This window comes from Geotrypetes seraphini, chromosome 5 (assembly GCF_902459505.1).
Source record: "Geotrypetes seraphini chromosome 5, aGeoSer1.1, whole genome shotgun sequence".
NCBI lineage: Eukaryota > Metazoa > Chordata > Amphibia > Gymnophiona > Dermophiidae > Geotrypetes > Geotrypetes seraphini.
This window is the reverse complement of record NC_047088.1, coordinates 64,011,050-64,038,304: the sequence shown is the minus strand read 5'-3', so window position 1 is coordinate 64,038,304 and position 27,255 is coordinate 64,011,050. Positions and strand designations below refer to the sequence as shown.

The following is a 27,255-nucleotide window of genomic DNA, read 5'->3' as shown; positions in this document are numbered from 1 at the left end:
TTAGAGGGCATTTATATACTGTGTGCTAAAAATCTGTGCACTTAGATAGTATTCTAAAATATTTTATTTATTTATTTTTAAATTTTCTATACAATTTTTATCCAAAACGGTTTACATTTGGGTGTCCAGATATTGTTATAGAACAACATTGAAGTGCAGTTAAGCACCTAACTTCCATTTGAATGCCTAAAGTTGAGCATATCATTGTAGCACACTATAAAGAATTAGGGGTTAACCAACTACAGTAAAACCTTGGTTTACGAACATAATTTGTTCCAAAAACACACTTGTAATCCAAAACACTCTTATATCAAAGCGAATTTCTCCATAAGAAATAATGGAAACTCAGACGATTCTTTCCTAAAACTTTAATACAAAATGCTATACGTACTTGTATTGCAAAATCTTGCTTGTATATCAAGTTAAAATATTTTGCTTGTCTTGCAAAACGCTTGCAAACCACGTTACTAGCAATCCACGGTTTTACTGTAATTCTCAAATTATGAAAGTTTGTGGTGCTATAATATATTAAGGAGGGAATTCATCACTTACCATTGGGGCTTATTGCACCTTTAATGAACGTTAAGGGATTTAGCATGCGCTAAATTCTAAAGATCATTTTATTCCTTTGGGCTTTTGCTGTTTAACATGAGCTAATTCCATTAACACGAGTTAAGGTGCATTAAACCGGTGTCAGGTCAAAAGCGCGCCGGGACAAAGGCGCGCGCAGACAATTGAGCACAGCGAGGAGGCGCGCGCCGCACAAAATTACTGTTTTTAGGGCTCCAACGGGGGGGGGTGTGGGGGAACCCCCCCACACACTTTACTTAATAGAGATTGCACCGCGTTGTGGTGGCGTTGTGGGGGGTTTGGGGGGTTGTAACCCCCACATTTTACAGTAATATGTGGAGGGTTACAACCCCCCAAACCCCCCACAATGCCGGCACGATCTCTATTAAGTAAACTGGGGGGGCTCCCCAACAAAAAACCCCCGTCGAGCCCCTAAAAACTGTAATTTTCTTCGGCGCGCGCCTCAGTCTTGCGCTCAGTTGTCGGCGCGCGCCTTTGTCTTTCGCGGGGTTGTCTATGAACCCATTAAACCCTAATACTGCTTGATGAATTTCCCCCTAAGTTTTCTTACATTAAACTGGGTCACTAATATACTTCTTGTTGTGTTTAGGAAGCATTTCTCTTCTGCACAACAGAGAAAGGTATGAGAAAAAACAACAACCCCACAAACAAATCAGCCATCAGATTCATCCTTTCCAGAAAACAAATTGTGTCTATATGAGACATACAAATAGACCATATGCTTTGAACTGGATTCTGTTAGTAATTTTATTGATTGGTATATTCAGACTGTGGGATATGGTTTATGTTCTACTCTCCTAAGTTCTGCTGCTTTCAGCCTGTTTAGGGTTACCAGACGTCCGGGAAAACCTGGACATGTCCTCTACGTTAGAGAGATTGTGAACCCGCCGGGACAGATAGGGAAAATGCTTGAGTACCTGATTGTAAAACCGCTTAGAAAAACCTTGATAGGCGGTATATAAAATCCTAATAAACTTAAACTTAAACTTAAACTTTAGACCAGACTTTCCAAAACCTGGCAGTTTGTCCGGGTTTTGGAAAGCCCCGACAAGCTCTGGCTGCATCTGGAGGGCATCTGAGCATGCGCAGATGACGTCACACACACCTGTGCATGCTCCAAGCCCTCCAGATGAGGCTGGAGCTTATCGGGGAGAGAAGAGATGAGGTTGGGGGCGGCGGGGCTGGAGGATGAACTGGGAGGGGCTGGGGCAGAATGGAGCAAAACCGAAGCCAGAATAGGGCGGGGCCAAAGGCAGGACGGGGTGGGGCCATGGGTCCAGATAACCCTAAACCTGTTTCTTCTCTCTGGTGTTTTTGTTCTCCTTCCACAGGAGGCAGGGAGACAGGCACTAGGTGGGAGAGGAGGAGGGGGGAGCACTAGAAGATGATGTAGCAGCAAAGTGGTGAGGAGGCAGCAGCAGCGCCATCTATAGTACAGAGTGCTGCCCTGCATTTCATGACCAAAACCATTTCTCTTGCTTGCACCTCGTTTACTCCCCACTCTCTCACCTTCCCCTGCTTCCACTTCTCTCCTGCTCCACCTGTTCTACCCGTTCCCTGCTCTAACCTTTCCTTGTCTTGCAGCTAAATATAGTCATATGAGGGGAAACCATGGGCTCCTTTTACTAAGCTGCGCTAGCGTTTTTTGCATGCACTTAGCTTGCTCTGCATTGCTGCACACTGCATTGCTGTGCGCGCTAGACGCTAACGCCAGCATTGAGCTGGTGTTAGTTCTTGGCACGTAGCATGGGGTTAGCACGCACGGCAATGCAGCGCGCGCAAAAACCGCTAGCGCACCTTAGTAAAAGAAGCCCTTGTTTCTATGTTCAGCACTCAATAATGGGACAATTTTTCAAACAGGGGACCAAGCCAGATTAACTCCATGGTTGGTTGGCTGGATCCCATGCAAATCTGACCTCTTAATATTTTCTTCCTTTCTTTGCCATCTTTAATTGCAGTCTGGATTTCCTTTCACATGATAATTAGTATTAGGGTTTCTAAGGCATGCTATGCGAACTCTGCAAACCACAGTCATGAACCTGCCTATGAATATTATTCTACTAGTGCTTTGATAAGGTATAGTAAGATATACTTTATGGGGTATTCCAGTATGTCTAAATACTGCAGATTCTTTTTTTGTAGTTCAATTGATTTGTCTTAAGAGGAAAGGAATACTTAAGTTATATGGATCTTTGATAGAAATTCTGGTATTTCCCAAAATTTAGTTGTTGTTGGGGTTTGGGTTTTTTTTCTAAAGAGATGGAAGTCAGTTTTCTTCCCCTCTTTTGAACAGGATACTAAGATAAGTGACCTCAAGTTATGAAACTTAAAGCACTTCCAGTCCATTTCCTGAGATAAAGCCTCTGGCTTCTCAACAGTTTCTGTAAAAGAAATGCGCAGCGTACACTGTGACATGACAAGTCAGTCCTCTGAGGTTCAAGGGCAACATCTGGTCTGTGTGATATTTGGAAGCGGGGCCTCGTGTGTGTCCTGTGATAGGCTCTGCTGCTGAGTCATCTCATGCCTCCATGGAAATACCCTCTCCCACACACATACTAATTCCCTCTCCCTCGCCGCACCTCCCCTCCACATGTACGTATACACACACACATACTTTGCTCCTCCTGGCTTTGGAATTTAAAGTCAACAAGTGAAAATCAAAATAACAAGGGAATTTGGCAAGACCTAATGTGATTACACTAAAAGAGGATCTCCTCCTTTCCTCCTGGAAGTTCGCCTGGTTCCCCCAGAGGCTACAGCATTCAGAAAGTTGCAAAACCCTGAGAAGCCTAGGTTTAGTGGTGAGTTGCGTTGCAGGAAGAAATGGCAAGCCGATGGTCCAGCTCCCTGAAGGATCCAGAAATCGAGCTTTTTGTGAAGGTAAGACTTGCTCCTTTTTTCATGTTTTTACATTTGAACACAATAATCCTGATGAATTCACAACTAAATTTATACAAAGATTATTTCCTCATGTGTTGCAGCTGTTTCAGAATAAATGACTTTCTCCTCAAAAACTTACTGGACCAAAACAATAGCTAGCTAGATAAGATGTGTTTCAGATCAAACTGGATGTTACAAGGGGCCGCTGAAGTTCTCAGCCCAACCAAGAAGAGAATGATGTGGAGCCATGAAATTTACAAGTTATTTCACACTTTTCATTTCATTTCATATCATATCATTGAAATAAAAAATGTCTAGAAAAGTGCAGAATAACTTGTACGTTTCATGGCTCCACATCATTCTCTTGGTTGGGCTGAGAACTTTTCAGCGGCTCCTCATATTGTGATGTCATAAAGCCTCATTCTACCAATGCCTAAGAGCTAACCTCATCGCTGATGTCACAATGGCTTGGTTTCTCCCTGCTTGTGCCCATTTACTAGATACATTTGCCTCACTTAAATGAAAAGTGTCAAGAAAAGTGTGGAATAACATGTACGTTTTATGGCTCCACATCATTCTCTTCTTGGTTGGGCTGAGAACTTTTCAGTGGCCCTTTGTAAAAAAGGAACCATTTCCCCCTTGTTTACTTTTGAAAATATTGCTTATCAAATGCTGTATTATGCCTCGGGTCATTTCCTTTGAGTTTTCTTTGAGCATGTTTTATAGAACTCCAAGAATACAGCACATCTATAGAATATTCTATGTATACCAATAAAAGTGCAAGTTGAGTTTTCTTGGAAGAAAACTTAAAGTTGAACTCACCTGGATTACCTGGGGATCTGGAACCTTATAGCTGACCAGTGTGTGTAAAGGACACCTGTCTGTGTGCTACAGTAAATGGTCCTGAGACTGCACTGTTTCATTTAAGGCAGTACTCAACCAATGCTAGGCAGAGAAACTGGAAAACTGAGGGTGTGTCCCAGCTGAATTTCAACTATGGTGGCACTGTCTGTCAACTGCTGAAATTCTCCCTGTGGGAAAAACAAATTACCCAATTAAGTCAATAAAGAATCCCAAATCTCATTAGGCTGCACTTCACTACAAAGTGCTGAGTAAAAGAGCTATTACGTAAATACAGAGAGAATCAAATTGATGGAACAAATCCTCACCTGATTCAGTTATTACAAATTCAAACAAAGCTGCTGCATTTTGGCTCCTGGAATTTGGTGGCACAGTTTAGTTTGGGGGCTTAAGCAGCCAGAAGTATATTCAGAGAATAGTTAAGCTCTGGAACACATTGCCAGAGGTTGTGGTAAGAGCGGATAGCGTAGCTGGTTTTAAGAAAGGTTTGGACAAGTTCCTGGAGGAAAAGTTCATAGTCTGGAGAAAGACAGGGGGAAAGCCACTGCTTGCCCTGGATCGGTAGCATGGAATACTGCTACTCCTTGGGTTTTGACCAGGTACTAATGACCTAGATTGGCCACTGTGAGAATGGGCTATTGGGCTGGATGGATCATTGGTCTGACCCAGTAAGGCTAATCTTATGTTCTTATGAACAAAGAATGATCATTTGCTTCTGAAATTTTGTATCTGTTGAAGTTTCATCCTGACAGGGTTTTGTAGAATCTCCTGGTAAGTCTATAGGCCAAATGTAGGAATCGAGTATCAGACCCGCAGTGCCCTGGCACCTCCTTTACGCCAACTAACAAGCTGTATGCAAATACAGTAACATCACTGGCACACATATATGACAAATCTACAAACAGAAAAGAAGATTGCCAAATGCAACAAAGCACTCCACATAAAAGGTAGCCAGAGGAGCCCAAGTTTTAAGAGAATTAGATATGTTTTTCTTTCCCACCGCAGGCCATATCTTCATATTCCCCAGTGTTACAAATGTGCCTCTACCAGCTGCCTATGAAGAGATCAGTATTGTCTTTCTAGTTTGAAAGGACTAGCTGTAGTTATTAACAGGCCTAAAATGACTCAGATATCATGAAAAGTCAATATTAATATATGAAAACACTTTCACTGTAAATTATGCAACTTAGACAACAGAACTCATTATTAACATTCCGTAAATCGGTAAAGACCCTCCTCTTCAATTAGAGATCTCCTCTGTCTCTCCCCCCCTTAGGCCCCACCCTCCACTCTCCTATCTCCTTTCCGAAATTCCAGTATGACCCTCTCTTACTCTACCCACTAACAAATTGCACCTATACGCTTATAACTTTCCTTAATTAAACTACTGTATTTCCCCCTTCTCTCTCTCTGCTTAATCTCCCTGTATTTAATTCTCTCCAAAATCTATAAATCCAATCACTAAACCTGTTGTACCACTTATATGTCTAGTTACTCCGCACTGTGTATGTTCATTTGTAACCGTTCTGAGCTATTGGGAGGACGGGATAAAAATCTAAATAAATAAATAAATAAATAAAATAAATAAATAAGTATCAAATAGTACACTCTCAGAACAGTACAGGCTTTACAGCAATTTGGAAAAGCCTCGGACAAGGGCCCTCCCACCTCCACAAAAGTGGTTTCAAAAGTGGTTGAGCGATCACCTCATTGACATAAAGCCTTCATTAAGTTGGAAAAAAGCTCTGTGCTGTGCTTATAGAAGACATAAAAAGATAGGAGAAAAATCTTTTCAACTTATCTTCAGCTGATCGGTATACCAACGGTGGCCAGCGTTTCACAAGTCTGCTGCCTCAGGGTGCAACACGGCCAATCAGACTTTTAAATGGAATGCTAAACGCGTCTCCTGCATCCGAAGCACAGCACAGAGCTTTTTTCAAACCTAATGAAGGTTTTATGCCAATGAGGTGATCGCTCAACCACTTTTGTGGAGGTGGGAGGGCCTTTGTCTGAGGCTTTTTCAAATGGCTGTGAAGCCTGTACTGTCCTGAGAGTGTACCGTTTGATACTTTGCATCGTTTACGGTGAAAGTGTTTTCAGTTATTAACAGGCCTAACAGGTGTTCTCACTCAGAAGCACAAATTTACACGTTTGGTACCACAGTTACAGCCATAGTAACATAGTAGATGACGGCAGATAACGACTCAAATGGTCCATCCAGTCTGCCCAACCTGATTCAAGCTAAGTTAAAAAAAAAAAAAAAAAATTTCTTCTTAGCTATTTCTGGGCAAGAATCCAAAGCTCTACCCGGTACTGTGCTTGGGCTCCAACTGCTGAAATCTCCGTCAAAGCTTACTCCAGCCCATCCACACACTCCCAGCCATAGAAGCCCTCCCCAGGCCATCCTCAACCAAAAGGCCTTATATAGACACATACCGTGCAAGTCTGCCCAGAACTGGCCTTAGTTCTTATATATTTACTATTACGAGCAGGCTAAAGAGTTTGTGAGATTTTTGGAACCTATTCTGCGTGTTTCCTGCAGGAGAGTCATTTAAAGACAAAGCCTAAGTTAATAGAAAGAAGATACATCGTGTGTTATATAGATTTGCTTTTTAAAAGTATTTATATAAGATACTAGCTGATGGCCCGGCGTTGCACGGGTATTTAATTATAGCAATAACACTGTAAATGGATTCAAATAAAGATACTTTATAGTGGTGAATGAAAATATTTTTTTACTTTATAAAAAGTACAATATTCAAATTATAATGTGAAATATTTGACAAAATGAATACAATACAACTAACACAAAAAGTGATTATAAACAACATTTTTAGTTTCACCTCCAGGAGCAAGAACATATACATTATTGGGTGAACCCACCCTTCCCACGTGTGCAGGTGGGCCGCGAGACCCCCAGAACATATCACACTAGGTAGTGAGGGATCTGCATACCAAGTTTCGTTCAAATCGGTCAAGCCGTTTTTGCGTGATCGCGGCACATACATACATACATCCGATTTTATATATATAGATATGCTCTGTACATAAAACTTGAAAAATCCCCAGATTTACTTGGGCATTTGTCTCACTTTTTCTACTTCGACTTGATAGAACAATCAAAGAAGTGACAATAACAAACCAATATAAATGTATGTCATTTTTCTCTACTTATACATATTCCTCAATGGAGATATTTCTTGAGATGGCTCAGATATTACCGTACTCCCATCACCACCTCCACCTTTTACAAAACCGTGAAAGCGGTTTTTAGCGCCGGCCAACATGCTGAATGCTATGCACGTCTCTGACACTCATAGAGTTCCTATGAGCACTGGAGCAGCGCAGAACATTCAGTGTTAAAAACGGCTTTTATAGTTTTGTAAAAAGGGGGGGGAGGAGGAGGATATTTAATTCTGAAATATTTAAAACTATTTTCAGATAAAATTTATAAACTACAAATGAAAAAACCTTCCACAGGCTGAATCCCATATCAAACATTAATACCATTATCTACTGTAGAAAGTTGGGAAGGACATTTTTTATTGTTTTTAAATGCCTGAAAGCTGTTAACTGCAATGATTGATTCAACATTTATTTTACATTCACGGATACATTAAATTGAGTCTTGTCAGTGGCGTAGTATGAGGGTGGGGGTGGAGCCATCTTAGAGGGGGCACTGGCACCTCTCCTCCTCTCTGACCTCCTTGCCTTGTGCACGCCTTCTCTTCCCTCTGACACCCCAGACACCAGGTGCCCCACCTTCCTATCTCCCCAACCACTCCCATAAAATCCTGGTGGGCTGGGGGATTTGGATCAGAACCCCCCCCCCAGTTCGAGAATCCTCCACCCCCACCACTGTCCCTCCCCCCGTACCTTTCGTTGAAAATCAAGCAGATAGGATGCTTACTCCCTCCTGCCTTGAAGGGTCGTCTCTTCATAATGATGGCTCTTCCCCCTCTCAGTGCATCCTGGATGCACTGGAAGAGGCCTAAGGTCCTGATTGTCTCAGGTACCTAAGGACCCTTCCCCTCTGAGCCAATCAGGGCCTTAGACCTCCACCACCACCCAGTGTATGCTGGTGATGCACTAGGAGGAGCCTAAGGTCCCGATTGGCTCTCCGCCATCCAGGTATATCCCGATCTTTGATGAAATGAGCACATGCTCCCTAATAATGTAAGAGTTTTCTCTTGTCTGTCTATAAGTTAATTCCTACTGTCATGCTGTTCCTCAGTTTTATGTTCTACCAACCTCACTACACTCGTGTCATCCCTCTCCTTAAATCACTTCACTAGCTCCCTATCTGCCTTCGCATACAATTCAAGCTCTTATTGCTAACCTACAAATGTGTTCATTCTGTTGCCCCTCAATATCTTTCCCCTCTTCTCTTTCTTTAGACACCTCCCAGAGAACTCCTTTTCTCAGATCAGCTGCTCTTAGCTATACCCTTCTCCTCCACTGCCAATTCCAGACTTTGTTCCTTTCATCTAGCTGCCCCTTATGCCTGGAATAAATTATTCAAGTTTGTCCGCCATAACTCTACTCTCCACTGTCCTCCAGCCCAGCCAGCAGATTAACCATTCCCCTTAACAGTATCTATGACATCCTGTTTGTCTGTCTTGTCTGTTTAGATTGTAAGCTCTTTTGAGCAGGGACTATCTTCTTTGTGACTCTGTACAGCGCTGCGTATATCTGGTAGCGCTATAGAAATAATTAATAGTAGTTTTAGACCAGAGAAAGTTTGTTGGCTCCTTTTCCTCAGCCAGAGAAAGTTTGTTGACATTCTCCTTATCCCCAGCCTAAATGAATTATCTGACGCACCCCCACTCAACAGGAAAACAAGGACAAAATCCTTCCAATAGCCAGAGATGTGCAGAAATAGGGGTAGATTTGAATATGAGAGGTAGCGCACTACGGTGCCATCATGGGATGCATTGGGATGGGAGTTATTTAGACCTCCCATCCCAAGTCCTTTTGTAAGATAATAAGGGCCAGACTACTTTGCCATGCCTGACTACCCTTAGGGCAGTGGTCTCAAACTCGCGGCCTGCCAGGTACTATTTTGAGGCCCTTGGTATATTTATCATAATCACAAAGTAAAATAAAACAGTTTCCTGATCATGTCTCTTTAGCTATAAATTACAATATTATTATTAAGACTTAGCCAAAAGGAAAGATTTATAAACTATAAAGAGTTTTGCCTCATGCAAAATTGTCATGTCTTTAATAAGACATTAACTATTTTTTTCTGAGGCCCTCCAAGTACCTACAAATCCAAAACGTGGCCCTGCAAAGGGTTTGAGTTTGAGACTACTGCCTTAAGGGTTTGTCCTGCCTCTCCTTTCCCCTAAAAAAGTACTAAACTCTGTACCAAATCAGTTAGACATACTGAATGTGCAGCCACATTTGAGACAGAATATAACCAATTATTTTTCGGTATACACATTGAATACAACCCAGCATAGTGTAAATTAGCAAAGTTTCCAGTGTTCAGAACTTTCCATCTGTAAATCAAAGGGGAGCTTGGTTTATGCCTGAAAAAAGAAGGCAGAGCCTTTGGGTTTAGGTCTGGGCTTAATTCAAGCTATCATAGTTGAGCCTGTGATGTCATTTATAATTCATTAACCTCATCATAATCTATGAAACAGGTCCCTAAAGTTTAAAACGTGATTATTTATTTTTTTGACAATCAATTGGAACATCCTCAAATTTTGAAAGGATGAGGAAACTGGGATAGACTGTAACCAGAAAGACAGAAGGATGGGATTCAATCCATGTCAGAAACCATTTCTTATGCCTCAATGGAATATAAGGTCAGTGTGGTAAATTCCACCTAAGCAGCCTCTGCTGTAGTTTTTTTGTAGGAAGATGGTAGTGAGAGGAACTCTCAGCACTTCTAGATTGGACCCATCCCCTTTCCACCACTCAGAAGGCCCTTTCTGAAATTGTCACTTAGAGGTCCTTCATTTTAACTTATGCTACTGAGAAGGGTCTACACACTGACTCTCAACTTAGCACAGTATTTGGAGGAAGACCTCAGTTGTTCAGCTGTCCACTAAAACATTGCAGTTTCCTGGATCTGACTCGATATCTTGCTATCGGAATGGAAGCTCTGACCTTCTGCAATATTTAAGAAAAATGAAGGACATAATATGAGGCTTCCATCACAAAGCAGTTGAATAGAAAATCTTGTGAATGAACATTTTTGTCAATTAATTTCTCCAAACTTCTTTCACTTTTCCACACTTAAGCACAAATTTGTAGTCTAGTCTACAGGGAAACCTGTCCTATAAAATCATCAACTTTGTGTGTCTCTGTCTAGTCCCCCTTTGTAAATGTGCCCCTTCTTTTCAACCGTATGTAGACACAAGGCCTGAAACTATCAATGGTGATTTTCAAAAGATAGGTTGGATCAGGAGAAACCAGGCCAAACTGAGTGAAGGACAAACCACTAGTATGGTATAAAGTGGAGGTATTATTCAACTCATAGGAGGCAACTTTTTGAAATTATTGGGGAGTGCTAAACCCAATGGAAATTAGCTCTCCTTGGACAAAGTCAAAGAGTTTCTCCAATATTGGAAGCGCTCAACCATGCACACAGCTGGATATTATTATTCCACTAGTACAAAACCATAAACCCAATGTGGCCACATTTTGCTGATTGCCTGCATCAGGATATATTAATCTCATGAATGTGGAGACAAAAGTGCATGTGGCAAACTTTCAATTGTCAACAAGGTATTGTATCTCACTCTGCGTTGTCTGCTAGACAGAACACTGTTGCAGTAAACCATCATTTTATGCCATATTGGGATTTTCTCCTGACTTGGTCTATCCTTCATATTACATTTTTTTAGCCACTCATCCAATTTCATTCAGATTTCTACCATATACTGTAAAGCACCCAATGACTCCTGATATACTTATACACTTCTTTATGACTTTCATACTTAGAATTCCTTCTTTTTCCTGCCCTCTAAGGAAACAAACCTGTTCAAAACAAGGCTTTTGAAATTTCAGGGAGGTCCAAGCACACTGTAATTGTCACCGAGTATTTGAAATTAATTCTGCCGTTGGTTAGTGCTTATGGTCAAACAAGGAAACTAGGTATCATGAAATGTTGGCACCTCCCCTTGACTGGGCTTTGGATAAAATCAGTCAGTTTCTTTGGGAGCCTCCTAGCCATAAGAAATTCATATATATCAAGGCCATACCAGGTTATCTCAGTTCTGACCTAACTTTAGTTGAAGCCTGCAAAATCATGTAGGGCGCGATATCATTTATTCCATATACGAGGGGCTGCTGAAAAGTTCTGATCCCAACTAACCAACTTCCTAAATTCTAAGTGTTATTTTGCCACTGTAGCTGAAAAGAGTGTTATTTTGTTGTGCCAATTTGCAGAAACAAAATTCTATGGTCTGACATTGTTTCAGATCATTGACCGAACCATATCCATGTCATTCTCTTCTTGGCTGGGCTGAGAACTTTTCTGCACCCCCTTGTATATATGATGTGAAAAACCTTTTAGGAGTGGGCAAACTTCCCTTGTATATATCATGATCCTAGAGTGTTGAATATTGCATTTTTCATTTGTCTCTGTAATTAGAAAACTCCTTTTCTTCATCAATCTTTCTGAAAGTTCATTGTTGATGTAATATTGTCTTTGTACCTTTTTCCCTTTTTTTGTATAATGCAAAATTTTCAATAAATTTTCAAGGAAAACAAGAGAATGTAATGTAGACACTACATCCTTTTCTACTCGTTCACATGATCAGAGTATGTGCCTGCACACAGAGCAGTTGAATCTTTTAAATCTGATAGGTAAAATTCCACTGTTCCTTTTAAATTAGAAAAAATAAGGGAAGAAAACATTATTCCTGGAAAATGTAGTAACATTTCTCCTACACCTACCCTTCTGCCAGTAAAGTTTCTCCCTTCCTGTTATATCCATTATCAAGCTCCCTCTCCCTGTACTCCCCTGGTACTGCCTATACAATACTGGCAGCTCTGCCTTCTCCTTATCTTACTTCACCAGGCCTGACTCCTTGATAATCAATCTACAAACTACAAAGAAAAGGATAAAGTTACAAAGAAGAGGGAGCAAAAGGGAAAAAGACACACAAGAGACTGAGAATCTTCCAAGACGTCATAGGGAAATATCAGCATCGGTGATACAAGCTAGATAGTTCATAAAACATTTCATGTTCCTATTTCTTGAATCGTGGCTTCCTGTTAGTTTGGGGTCAAAACTGGAACTGAAGGCTGAGATCTAGCACTGTGAACTTTTATTTACAACTCCCCCCCACCAACCCGCCAACTCGCCTCTCCTAAATTTATATACCTTGCACTTAGCCTAATCATTTCAGCAACTGATTACAGTCCTATTAGAAATTCTATGTCTACCAGAATGAGCCCTAAATTAAGTTTTGAGTAGGATCAGCTCAATATACTGTAATTTACTTATGCCCATAAGGAAAGCTAAGAAGTGGTAATTTTATCAAAATCTTTAAGGACTAACATCCCAGTTCAGTTTATGAAATAGCATTTGTGAATCATGTTTCACTCACAGTATAACTATGATTAGGAAAACCCGGACATGTCCTCTTTTTAGAGGACTGTTCAAGTGCCCAGGTGAATTTTCAAACTCTGGTAGTTTGTTCAGGTTTCCCAAGCTCGAGGCCCTGTCTGAAGGACCTCTGAGCATGTGCAGCTGTGATGAGATGATGTGACAACATCTCATTTCATCCGTGCATGCTCGGAGGACCTCCAGATAAGGACCCAAGCTCTGGAAAGGAGATGAGAGGGTGGGCTAGGGGTGGACCAGGGTGGGGTTAGGTGCAGAATGGGATGGGGCTGGAGGTAGACCAGGGTGGGGCTGGGGTGGGCTGGAGTAGAATGGGACGGAGCCACATGCCCTCTTTTCATGGAGAAGAATTCTGGGAACCCTAGCTATGTCTCCATTATTCTGTATCACACTCACTGGCAAGTTCTATACAGTCTACCTAAAGTTAGGTGCCTGCATTGGTGTACCTAGATGATGTAGGCACCCAACTAAATTGTTTAATAGGCTTAATCAGTACTGATAAGTGGCACTTAACACATCACAATTGCCGTTAATTGGACTTAATTGAAAGTTAGGTGCCTAACTCGAAAAAAAGTGATCTTATAAAAAGTGGGCACCAAGTCTAAAGTTCCTACCTAAAAGTGGGTGTGGTTAGGGGGTACATCTTGGGTGTGTTTTTAAGTTAGGTGTCTCTTTTTGAATTAGGCACTGGTATTTAAGCAAAGAAAATCCTGGTATAAATATGGTGCACCAAAAGTCATTGGCTTTTAAAAAAAACTCTCCCCCGAAAAAAAGTGCTAAGGGCTGCTTTTACGAAGGTGCCTTAACGCGTGGAATAACGCATGCTAAAATGCCACGCGCGCTAGACGCTACCTCCTCCTGTTGAGCAGGCGGTATTTTTTCGGCTAGCACACGCTAATCCGGTGCGTACACTAAAAAAGCTAGCGCACCTTCGTAGAAGGAGCCCTAAGAGTCATTTTCGACTCTACCCTATCGTATGAACAGTGGCATAGTAAGGGGGGGGAGAGGGGGCAATCCACCCCGGGCGCCATGTTGGGGGGGCGCCGACACCCCTCCTCTTCTCCGCGCCCTGCCTCTTCCCATTTCTCTCCTCCATGTGCCCGCCCCACTTCCTCTAGTTGAAGAAGTTGTTTGTGGCAGTCAACAATTTTACCGGTCAGCAGATATTTCTGGACAATTAAACCAATTTGATTATTGTATGCTTAAAAGCATGCCATGCCAGTAAGACTGCCAATCAAGTGGAGAAGGCTTCATCAAAGGCTAGACAAATGATGGGTTGTATCCGTAGAAGCTTTGTCAGCTGGAAACCCGAAGTCATCATGCCGTTGTACAGATCCATGGTGAGACCTCATCTGGAATATTGCGTACAATTCTGGAGGCCACATTACCAAAAAGATGTGCTGAGAGTTGAGTCAGTTCAACGAATGGCCACTAGGATGGTCTCGGGGCTCAGGGATCTCCCGTATGAGGAAAGGCTGAATAAACTGCAGCAGTACTCACTCGAGGAACGTAGAGAGAGAGGAGACATGATTGAGACGTTTAAATATATCACGGGCCGTATCAAGGTGGAAGATGATATCTTCTTTCTTAAAGGACTCTCGGCCACAAGAGGGCATCCGCTAAAAATCAGGGGCGGGAAATATCATGGCGACACCAGGAAGTATTTCTTCACCGAAAGGGTGGTTGATCATTGGAATGAACTTCCACTGCAGGTGATTGAGGCCAGCAGCGTGCTAGATTTTAAAAGTAAATGGGACACGCAAGTGGGATCTCTAGGGGGTAAAGTCAAGGGGGGTGGGTCATTAGAGTGGGCGGACTTGATGGGCTATGGCCCTTTTCTGCCGTCATTTTTCTATGTTTCTATGTTTCTAAAGGTAGGACGCCTAGTGGCAACGCCATTTAGGTGGTGCTAAGCATGATTCTATACAGTGCACCTAACTGATATAAAATCGCGTTTAGCACCACACTAGTCGCCCCAAATATTTTAGGTGACCTACTTTATGCTCTTACTTTTTAACAGTGAAATTGTACTGAAATACACAAAAAGAGAGTTTGAGCATTAAGGCCTTATTTATTTACCATGGTAAGATAGTACCTTGTTGCACCATTTTGCAGATGGAACATTTACCGCAGCACAGATGATCACAAATTTCAGGTTGCAGCAATGCTGCAATAGTGGGCAAGTTGGGCCTGTTGTCTTTTAAGGCCCAGCCCACTGTGCGGCCTAATGCTTTATGAGAATACTACTTTATAAGACAAAATAACCCTTAGTAGTAATACCACAATACTACATGAGGGACCTATAGTGCCCTTTTTTGAAAGAAGCAGTCAATGGAACAGAAGTGACCAGAGGATGTTCCTGCCCAGGTCAGAGTAAGGGGACTGAGAGGACTGCCATTATTTTTTCAAAGGAATCTGTGGGTTGGGGGGTGCTGCCTGGAACATCCTAATATTTTGTGAGAATTGGAAGAGTATGGCGTAGAGTTGTCTGATTCAGGAAAAAAAAATTTGATTTGATTTGATTTTACTAATGGAATCGATTTTTTGATTTGATACTATTTGCTTTCTGTGACATAGCTTTAAAATTAGCTAGAAAAATTGTTTATATGAATTACATCATGTCCACACATCCCACTCCCTTTCCCCTCTCCAACCCTATGCTAGTGCTGTCAAATGTAAACAAACAAAAAAAAAAGACTTCGCCTCTCTCTGTTAGTTCCTGGCTCATGCTCACTGTCTAACACCAGCTCTGGAAGATTATGCATTTCAAATCTGACGTATTGTAAACATAAAACAGAAAATAAAAATTTTTTTTCTACTTTTTGTTGTCTGGTTATTTTATTATTGAACTCATTTTGGTCCCAGGCTCTGGATTCTGCTTGTCTTCTGTTAACTCGCTCACCAGGGTCTCCTGTCCATTTGACATTTTCTTCTTTCTCTATGCTCATCATCAGCTTCCATCTCTGTACCTTCTCTTTCCTTTTCTCTCCACCTCCCTGTAGGTTCAGCACCTCCCCAAGGGTCAGCACCCACCAAAGGTCCAGAACCCTCTCTCCCCCTCCAGCAACAGTCTTGCAATCCAGTGACTTTCTCCCTTCCTTCCACCCCATGTGACCAGCACTAGCATCCTCTCTCTCTTCCCTCCAGCCTCCTTCAACCCCATATGGCTAGCACCCTCTCTCTCTCTTCCATTCTCTCCAATCCCCCTACCCCATATGGCCATCACCAGTACCCTCTCTCTCTCTCTTTCCTTCCCTTCAGCCTAGGGTTACCAGATTTTGAATGGATAAAACCTGGGCATAAGGTCCCTCCCCCAGCCCTGCCCCTTACACCCCAGCCTCGCCTCTTCCAAACCTCTTCTCTTTTCTCCTGCTCAGGGCCATGTCAGGAGAGCCTGAGCATGCACAAATGTGATGCAATGACATCACACACATATGCATGTGACATCGTTGTGTCCACACCCTGAGTGCTCGGAGGCCCTAAAAACATGGCCCTGAGCTTGAAAACCTGGACAAACTGCTAATTTTCAATAATCCATCTGGATACCCAGACAGTCCTCTGAAAAGAAGGCATGTCCGGGTAAATCTGGGCACCTGGTAACCCTACTCCAGCCATCACCACAACAACCCCACCCTATGTGGCCAGCAGCATCTCTCTTCCCTTCCCTCCAGCCACTGCAGTTTAATAAATGTAGCACATTTAATGCAGGAAGAAAATGACGTGTTCTCAGCTGTGTTTTTTTTAACAGTTCATAGTGTTAGTAAAAAAAAAAAAAAAAAAAAAATGGCCTCTCTTCTTTCTAGAATTTCCTCTTCCTAGATTAAGACAAAAAGACAGCACCTGGAACAGAGCTGGGGAAGTGGGAATACCCTACTAGACCAAAGACCTCTTGGGTCACCAGGCCACTCAGTGGTATAAATTATTAACTGGACTTATTAAGAAAAAAACCAAATACAGGCCTGAGAGACATTTGGAGCATTGAGATTAAGCATCAAATTAATGCGTCTCAATGGCCACGAATTTGGTCTTGGAGGATGAGATGTACAGTGTCGGCATTCATGAGACAAACTTGTTTTTTTTCTGTTACATAGAGCTTTATGGACCCCTGTTCGTTTACAAAAATTGGATAGCTCTAAGTCTAATGAATGTTGGCACTGTCATCTCGAAGCAGGGACTTTAGATCATTTATTATTCTATTGTCCATTCATTATGAATTTTTGGAAATCAATTTGGGACCAAATTAACTGTTTATTAGATAACCCTGTGGCATTATCATATGATACTGTGCTGTTTGGTATGGCAATGAGAGCAAAAAGTCAGATATCTACAAATAATAACAAATTATTACGTATAATGACTGGGGTTGCCATTCAACAAATTACATATAATTGGAAAAATTGGAATAGATTAAATTATAATTTTTGGTGGAACTTCTTATGTCATATTTATAAAATGGAGAGACTTATTGCAATATAACAGGGTTGTTTCAGGAAATTTCAAGATATTTGGGAGCCATTAACAAAGTATTGTAATGATTAGAAAAATCTTGTTTCCCTTAAATTTACAAGTTCAATTATGGGGTGGGAGGGAGGGTATTTTTATTGTTACATGTTGAATAAGTATTGATTATATGAAAGATAAGGGTGGGGAGAGGGGGAGATAAGAGAATATTATATGTATCATTGTTGATTATTAAGTGATATATTTATGGTTATTTGTATGGATATGTTATCACACTTATTATAAGTTTAAAAATGAATAAAGATTTTAAATAAAAAAAAAAAGCCAAAAAGACAGCAGCATCTCCATAGTTCATGAACTTATGTAAAAATAGTGTCACATTTCAATACAATGAGCCCCAACCCACTTTGGAAAAGGAATCTCTGAGGTCTAGTAGGGTATTCCCCCTTCCCCAGCGCTGTTCCAGGGCTTCAGGTTCAAATACATAGCCTGAAGCCCCACCCATTTGAAGCTCTTCCCATCCATGAAAACCCTATTTCCTGTCTCCTTCCCTATGTTCCCTCCAACCACCACCCCAGCCCTGCCTCTCAACCTCTTCTCGTGTTCAGGGCCGCGTCGAGAGGGCATCTACGCATGCGCAGATGTGAAGTGATGACACACACATGTGTGGATGCATGTGATGCCACTGCATTGCATCCGTGCATGTGCAGATGCCCTCCCAACGTGGTCCCCAGCTGGAAGCTTTTCAAAACCCGGACAAAGTGCAAATAGTAACTTCCTTATAAGCTTGAAGCACAGCTGGCTCATGGTCTACACAATTAGTCTAAATAAGTGAGAACAGATCAGTCCTATCTAGGTCATAATGTACAGGTTCTCAGGTTCTTTTTCTGTTGTAACTTGAACTTGGCACATAGACTCCAGAGCAATATAGCAAAGCAAGTCACCTAAATTACTGTACTATTTGCTCCAAGTGAGAACCCAAGTTACCAGGTTCAAGACAAGGCATGATTATGAAACTAAACTTCTGGGTTCTCGTGGTGTGACCCTCAGTTGTTAGGCTAATGGCAGCAATGTTTTGTTAAATCTCAGTCTCAGGGATAGATGGGAATAGATTTGTTGTTGCAAGTCTGAGCTTGAGCCAGCAGGTAAACTGTTTAACAGAGCCCCCTAGTGGCTCATAGTAGTACTCCAGCCTTTTCAGTCTGAATCTGTTCTAATCCAGCAGTATACCAAGTGCTGTGCAAGCGGTGCAGACATACAGGGTACAAACATGAAGTGATAAAAAGAATGATTCCAATCCACGGCCTCCTCTCGTTGGTGGTGTAAAAGCAGGAGGAGGGGCAAGCACCAGTGAGTGAATTACATAGGGTGGAGCTATAGTTTGGTACAACCTTGATGTCATTAGTACTTATATTAAGGATCAGTTTTGAAATAGCTAATGTTGTCACTAGTAGCATAGTAAAGGGGGCAGGGAGAGGTCCACCCCGGGTGCCGTCTTGGTGGGGGCGCTAGCACCTGTCCCCTTTTTCATCCCCTGCTCCTTCCTGACCCCGCCGCATGCATGCACCCCTTCCCTCGTACCTCTTTTAATTTTCCCAGCACGAGCAGTATCATGAACTTGCTGCCTGCATCAGTGTTGGCTCTCTCTGGATCCCGCACCTAGGAAGTGACGTCAGATGGAGAACAGACAAAATGCGGGCTCGCGCCAGGAAAATTAAAGTGGGTGCGTGTGGCGGGGGGGGGTGCTGAGAAGAGGGCAAGGGAGGGGTACCACCGTTCTGGGTGCCACTCACCCTCGCTAAGCCACTGGTTGTCACAAAGTACATGGAAGAATTTAGCATACGAACTTCATGCTAACGTTTAGAAAGAAACCGTCAACATAGACTCCTCATGCTGAAAGAGCCATGTTCTACGGTCTGTACCAAAAATGGAAAAGATTGATTAGGGTGGGCTAGAATGGTTTTGACGGTAACTCTAGTAGTTGGGAATTAAGATCTGTGCCAGACAGACTTCTTCAGTCTATATACCAAAATTAGTAAAGACAGATCAGGATCACCTATGGCATATTGTATTCCACCTTGTTGGGCAGACTGAATGAACCATGAAGGTCTTTATCTGCTGTCACCTACTAGGTTACAATACAGTAACTTGTATTCTGCAAAATGCCTGCCAGATGTTCTGCGGATTACAAAAGAATAACTAGTTAAACTGGTCACAAGGTGTAAACTCGCAATCATAATAAAACATTCAGCGAAAATTAAAAATGAAATATCATCAAGCAAACTCACATCGGCAAAGATTTTCCAAAGAGATACATCTTTAGTTGTCGGTGAAAGGAAGAATCATTGTGACCCACTGAGCAGGAAAGTACCAAACGTAATATCAGAAATGACATAAAGGCTATAAAAGTTTAGCGGGGAAAGGGGGAGGGACTTGTAGACCCCCTTTTTGTAGTTACACATTTAAGTGGTTTTCATGTATACAGGTACTTATTTTGTAGTCGGGGCAAAGGAGGATTAAGTGACTTGGTCAGGGTCACAGGGAGCAGTGTTGAGGCAGCAGTTATACCACTAGGATGCTCCTTACCTCCATGTTTGAAGGTTATACGAGTACAGTAGAGTCAGTGGAATGTTCTTCAGCCTAAAAACTGCAGGTAGCTAAAATGGTGTGTGCGATTTCTGAGTTTATTATTATTATTATTTTAATCTTTATTGATTTTCCAAACATCAAAACTGCAAAACACAAACATGCATCCATATGATAAGTCAATAAAAGCACATTCATCTTACAAATATATATGAACAACCATTTTCCCCACCCACCCAATGATTAATCAATAAAATCAATAAAAAACATAAAAACATGGATTCTTTCAATAACCTTCCCCTATTTAAAATAATAATGTCATCCCACTCTGAATGTATATCCTCAAAGGGCAAAAATTATCTCACTCTGGATGTGTATGAAAATAAACAAAAATTAATTGTAAACAAAGGACAACTATAGTGAAGTAACAAAAGATGTCAACGGACCCAAAACCAGCTTAAATAAATTGTTATGCCCCAACATGTCAGCATTCATTTTCTCATACCTATAGCTGGAGCATAAACTTGCTCACCAGAAAGAAAAATTCAGGCGATCATAATTTTTCCAATTATGGGTTATCATCTGCATGGCTATCCCAGTCATAATTAGGAAAAATTACTTTTTTAATAAACATTGATAAGCATTGATAAACATTTCTCATTTTTAATAGATGTAATTAGTCCATAGCAGAAGCTGAAATTTCATAGGATTATGCAGTTCATGTCCCTCTACCTTGTAGTATAAATAAGTCACTTTTGGTACTTTTTTGCTCAGTGGTAGAGAATTCATCACCATCCCCGGATAACCGTCCCGCGGAAAACCATGGGAAACCATCCCATGTAATTCTTTAGTGTCTATCTTAGCCTCAGTCCTTCTAAATGGGAATGGTGATGAATTTTATCACTTTGTCATTATCTATTCAGTGAGTCACAATTTGATTAGAGTCTATCTATTACTAAGCCATTCCATATGGTACTATGTTCTTTCCACTGTTATTTTGGATGGCCAGTCAAGGGGAGTAAAATAGCTTAAATATTTCTGAAAATGTCAAATATGTGTATTATTTTATGTGTCCTGACCTACACACGCCCTGGGAGTTCTTGTTAACCCAGCTAAAAGTATGCAAAGCATGAAAGTCTTATGCTTTTACTCAGAGGAGGACTGAGTTAAGACAGATTGATCCTCTAAGCATGGCAATCCACTTCAGTAGAGCTACGAGGGGGTGCTAAAAAGTTCTCAGTCCAACCAAGAAGAGAATGATGTGGATATGGTTCAATCAATGATCTGAAACAATGTCAAAAACATAGAATTTCATTTCTGCAAATTGTCATTTAATAAAATATCGCCCTCCTTTACAAAGCCCTCATTTTTCGCGCCAGCCACTGTGGTAACAGCTCCAACATTCATAGAAATGCTATGAGCATCTGAGCTGGTACCGCAGCAGCCACTTTGTAAAGGAGGTGGGTAAGATAACACACTTTTCACCTACAGTGGCAAAAGAATGCTCAGAATTGATGACGTTGGTTTGTTGGGCTGAGAACTTTTCAGCACCCCCAGGGCCTAGAGAACTCATTCAGTTTAAACGGTGGGAGGGAGAATAAATGAGTTGTTTACTGTTTTTAAATTTAAACACCTGTCTTTATTCTCCAGGTGCTTTATTATGAATCTGCAAGGTTTTCAGTTGTATTATCTGCATGTTATTATTTGCAAATTTAGATATCACTGTTGTCTGGAGCATTGAATATTTCATTGATAAATAAAGTGCAATAATAACATTTTATAACGTGCCATGTTTGGACTAATAATGTAATTTTTAGATTTCAGGAAATACTTTCTTCATTAGGTTGAAACAAAAAAAAAAACCAGGGTAAAAGTCAGAGAGTTTGCGGAACCTATCCCAGTGATGTAGGTGAGGAGGGTGAGGTGGACAGTCTGTCTTTCTGAGGGCACGGCACTTCTCCTCTCTGCCCTTCCCACCACTCCTCTCCTTGCCATGTGCGCATGCCCCTTGCCTTCCCCTGTACCTTTTTTACTTCCCTAGCGTGAGGTTGTCGTTCACATCGGCGTCGGCAATCTTTCTGATGTCAGTTCCGGGGCCCGCACCTAGGAAGTGATGTCAAAGGGTGAGCCGACACCGCCGCGAGCATGCTGCTCGCGCCAGAGAGGTTAAAAAGGTACGGGGAAAGGGAGGGGGGGGGCGCAGATAGCAGGGGCAGTGGAGAAGAGGGTGGGGGAGGGGCACCACCACCCCGGACGCCTCTCACCCTTATTATGCCACTGACCTACCCCCTCCTTTTACAAAGCTGCACTAGCGGCTCCTGCTGTGGTGACTGCTTCAAAGCCCATAGGGCTTTGAATAAGAGGGGGGGGGGTAATTAGGTTTTTCCCAGCGTGAGAATTTGAGGAGGCTAGATTGTGTAATTTTTTATTTTTTTTTAATGCAGCCAGGGTTGCTGGAGAAGCATTGTTGCTGAACTTGTACAAAACATACCAGATTGTTAACTTTCCTACAGCGGATAGGACTTTAAATTAACCTCTCCTATGAAAAAATAGCATCAGCAGCAGAAAAGGGGGTAATTTACTGACAGCACATGAACAGAAATTATTTGCCCCTTTTATGCAATATTTTAAGCACCGAGACCTGCAGTAAAAACATGCATTAATGTAAATGATCTTCATAGTGATTGCTTGTCAGCATGCTGAGCAGTCAGGTTAATGTGCTTTCAGAGGAAAGAATAGACCCTTGTCATTACCATTTCCAGCAACTGCTAAGGCTAGGTGCACAAAACACGGCCATTAACACCGTGTGAATCGCTGTTGGCCAATTTTTTTGGCCGACTCTGGAACAGCAATTGATGCACCAACAAACCTCCATGCAAGTTACTTGCACAGAGGTTCGTGGTAATCCCCATCCAATCAGTCACTCTGAGAGCGACTGGCACATGTGCAGAGCTGGTTTGGGGAAGCCCTAAAAAGTTTCAAGTTTAATGATTATTTGATATATCGCCTATCGTAATACTAAGTGGTTATATAACAGCTGAGTGGTAGGGGAAACCCCTCATCTGTTGGAACTTTTTTCTTCTTTTTTTTTTTAATAGCACAGATGTGCATGTGTAGCACATGCTCAATATCTGCCCCATTTAAAAAAAAAAATGCCAAGCCCCAGTGCCAATGACAACCATCCCCAAAGACCCCCTCCCCATGAACCGGCATGAGACACACCTCCCCCCACCCCCCCTCCTGTGGCAGTGAAAATTGGCAGGAGGGATGCCCACTCCCTCCTGTCAGATGAACTCCACATACACACCTTCCATGCCAACAAAAGTAGCAGGAGGGATGCCCACCCCTTCCTGGCAGGAGGAAGTGGGCATCCCTCCTGCCTTTTGGGGGGGAGGGGGAGAGTAGAGGATGGTTCATGAGGGCACCTGGCATGGGAGGGTTCTCCTTTGGCAGGAAAGAGTGGGCATCCCTTCTGCCATATTTGCTGTCACGGGGGAGTTTACCTGGCAGGAGGGAATGGGCATCCCTCCTGCCATTTTTGTGTTTGCGCAGGGGGGGTGGCAGCTTCCATTGGCAGGAGGGAGTGGGCATCTCTCCTGCCAATTTTCTCTCATGTGTGTCGCCATGGCAAGAGGGAGTGGGCTTCCCTCCTGTCGATTTTTGTTGGTGTATGGGGGAGGTCCCAGTGCCAGTTATAAATATTTAAAATTTCAGGGCTGAATTATCAGTTTGCAGCCCTTCAGATTGTAATTTGACACCTCAGAAAGTATATAAGCCTACTAAGGCCTAGATTCACTAAACTCACCTTTACGATCAGATCCATGGGCAATCCATGGCTGAGTCTTGCCGGGCGACCAGTTCACTAAAGAGTCCCCATGCAAATGATCTGATTAGATGCACGCCCACAAGCGATCCCACGGATTGCTGTAGAGTGATCGAGACGCATGCGCAGGAAGCACTTCAACTTCATGAGCACCTGCTTCTGCTCTGCGTTTTGGCAGGGACCCATGGAAGCCCTATCCACTCTCTAAAATGTCTACCCAATCAGGGGGAACGTTGCCAAGTGGAATGCACTTCATTATATGCTAGCAGTTATTTGATTGACATCTTCAGGGCTTTGCTAGTTAAAAATTGCTTGCCCGACAACTTAAATTACTGTTGTTTTAGAACTTTCGCTTTGCAGCCAGACTACGGAACAGAACACACTTTAAACCCACGGGTTAAAACCACGGGCTGGCGGAGAGGCAGGGCAGCAGAGAGCAAGGCACTTTTTGCACAAGAGAGATGTTTTATTTTGATGGTTTCAGGGCTGGGATTTCAGGGCGGCAGAGAGCAGGACAGTCGGCAAGGACGTGAGCGACTGGTTCTCTGCAGTCGCTTCTTTTTGGATCGGCCAGCCCTATCGGTGTTCCTTTTGCTGTTTAGTGAATCTCTGCCTTCCTACTTTGCATACCATTTCCCCTCATTTGCATGTGCAGATCGGGTGCAGATCAGATCGGGCAGAAGGTTAGTGAATCAGGTCGGGGTCGGAGAAGGCTCGCAAACTGGTTGGGACACGATCGGTGAGCTTAGTGAATTTGGACCTAAGAGACTACTGATTGTACTGATTTGTAGCTCCCTTCTTATGGAACTTGTTTCCAACCATTCTTAATGTGAAAGTTCCTTTGCCACGTTTAAGATTTCTTCTTTACTCCAAACTTCAGTGTGGATGATAAGTGTTGATGGTATAAAGCTAACACGTTTGCTTAGGGCACCTCATTGCTCTCTTTGATGCCACTGTTTTTCTGTTTTTGCCTTTTGGATACTCTCCTTTATCCATCTTTCTTCTCTTATCTTCTTTTTACTTTTTTTTTTTAACATATGTCTCTTGTCTAGCTATTATTCAGTGATATTCAGCACATTTTTTTGCATTTGTACAGGCTGGTCTAGATGGAGAAAATATTGGGAACTGTCCCTTCTGTCAGAGGCTCTTCATGGTTCTGTGGCTTAAAGGAGTCAAATTCAATGTCACTACTGTGGACATGACAAGGTAAGGAGGGGCTTATATACTGCATTTTTGTACATACACACACTCAAAGCAATTTACATATATACAGGTACTTGTTTTGTACCTGGAGCAATGGAGGATTAAGGGGTCCTTTTACTAAGGCACGCAAGCCGTTTTAGCACACGCGCTAAACGCTTGCCCAGGGTCACAAGAAACAGCCCTGGGACTTGATCTCACAATCTCTGATTGCAGAGGCATCAGCTCTACAACTAGGCCACTCCTCCCCTCAAGGTAAAAGAGAGAACATACAGCGATAGTTTAACTTATAACAGTTCTGCAGAGGATTTCCAGAAGGCTTTTAAAATCATGGGCATGACCACTAAACAATTTTACCAGTCAGTCCCTTTAAGGATGTTATCCACAATTTCATTAATTTTCAACTTTTCTATTGTTCTATTATTATAGGAAACCTGAGGAGCTGAAGGATCTGGCTCCTGGAACTAACCCCCCATTCCTGCTGTTCAACAGAGAGCTGAAAACAGACTTCATTAAAATTGAGGAGTTTCTGGAACAGACTCTGGCTCCACCAAGGTATTTTGATTAGACTCTCGTTACATAGAGCACTAAAATTATTAATAACTGTGTGGTGGATGCAGAAACTTAGCCAGATGTCACATTTTGGGTGGGCAATAAATCCCCCATGGCCAATCCAAAGCATAAAAAAATACCTGAGCCCCAATCCCCACCAGCTGCAAGGGTCCTCTGGCAACAAGAACTCCTGCCTCTCCCACTTGTTCTAGCCCACGGCTCTGTCCGTATGTTGCCCCACCCTCCCCACCTATGCTCACTTTTTGTGCATGCACAAAACTGAGCATGTGCACCAGGGAGGAGGCCAGCGCAATGGCAGCGCTTGGACAGCGCCATAGGCTGGAGTAAGTGGGAAAGGGAGGCATTTTTGCCACCACAGGATCCTTGCAGTTAGGCAGGGGGAAGGCTAGCTCGATGCCAACACTTGGACAGAGTCCACGGACTGGATCAAGTGGAAGCGGGAGGAGTTTTTGACATTGGCTAATCCATGCAACTGGTGGGGCTTGAGCCATAACAAGGGCATGAGAATTTAGGATGGACCTGAGCCTAAATTAGATGGGCCCAGATCCACCTAGGTCCACCTGTGCTACAAACAAACAGAAGAGCACCCCGCCTTAAGATATCTACAGTCAAACAAAAAGGCAAGGTAGGAGTCTTTCCAACCAGTAATAAAATGCTACACCACGTGGTGGATGCAAACAGTAGTTGTTTCCAATTCCTGTTAAGTCACATAAGTGCCCCCCCACCTTCCATTTCTTCCCCCCTCTCCTTTCCTATTCTATCTAGCACTATTGTATCACAAGCTAACAAGCCTGAGTGACAAATTTATGAGCAGTATAGTGGTTTTGAATAATCTGCACCTCAGTAGCAGTAACATAGAAAATAATCAATCAAAGACTAACCCCTGGATCCCATATTAGAGAGTTGCGCGGGAACAGAAATCCCACACATCCCCGCCCATCCCCATCAGGATCCTCTCCGTCCCTACCCGTCCCCGCCAGGATCCTCTCCGTCCCCACCCGTCCCCGCCAGGATCCTCTCCGTCCCCACCCGTCCCCACCCATCCCCGCAAGGAGTTACCTCCATCTCCGCCCGTCTCCATAAAAAGCAGCAATTACTTCTGACAGGATCATCAATTCCACAGTTTCTTTTGTGTTTGTGCTGCTGTTTTCCTTGTGGAATCTCATTGGTTGAACCCTTTTTTTGTTTTCTGTTCAGGTAATTAACTTATAAAAAAACCCTCTTTTACTAAGGCTGACGTGTTCATTATATTATATGGACGAACCCTGCTTCCAAAGCCTTCCATCCCCGTGGGAGTCCCGTTGGCTAGAGGGGGGTTCCCGTGGGAGTCCTGTGGGCCAGAGGGGGGGTCCCCGTGGGAGTCCCGTGGGTTAGGGGGGATTCCCACGGAACCCCTGCGGGACCCACGGGATTCCCGCGATCCCCGTTCCCGTGCAGACCTCTATCCCATATATGGTGCCTAAATTCGGGTGCACTGTCGAGATGCCTGCACAATTTAATTGCTTAATGAGCTATCAACTGTCAATAATTGGGTGCTGACCACCACTTAGTGATGTTTATTGGCAGCCATCAAATTTTGCATGTGTACATAGCTGCACATTGTTCTATAAGACTGGGTGACCAAAAAGTGGGTGTGGCCATGTGAGGCTCAGGGGTGTGTCAGGAGGCATTCCAAACAATTGCATGCACTGTCACA

The 27,255-nt window shown here is 42.7% G+C and overlaps 2 protein-coding genes across 8 annotated transcripts in view; one reads left to right on the top strand and one right to left on the bottom strand.

Annotated features, from left to right (window-relative positions):
• The window catches only part of LOC117360762 (protein eva-1 homolog C-like), a 52,736-nt gene extending 48,380 nt beyond the window's left edge, over positions 1–4,356 (bottom strand). For all 7 annotated transcript variants that reach the window (XM_033945079.1, XM_033945081.1, XM_033945080.1 and 4 more), the window contains exon 1: positions 4,294–4,356. The gene's annotated coding sequence lies outside the window, so the exon portion shown is untranslated. The remainder of the gene's footprint in view (positions 1–4,293) is intronic.
• Positions 3,173–27,255, top strand: part of CLIC2 (chloride intracellular channel 2) — a 53,412-nt gene continuing 29,329 nt past the window's right edge. Inside the window, exons 1-3 of the mRNA XM_033945088.1 lie at positions 3,173–3,471; positions 24,883–24,992; positions 25,416–25,541. Coding sequence (XP_033800979.1) covers positions 3,415–3,471; positions 24,883–24,992; positions 25,416–25,541 — 293 coding nt within the window. The 5' untranslated portion in view covers positions 3,173–3,414. The remainder of the gene's footprint in view (positions 3,472–24,882; positions 24,993–25,415; positions 25,542–27,255) is intronic.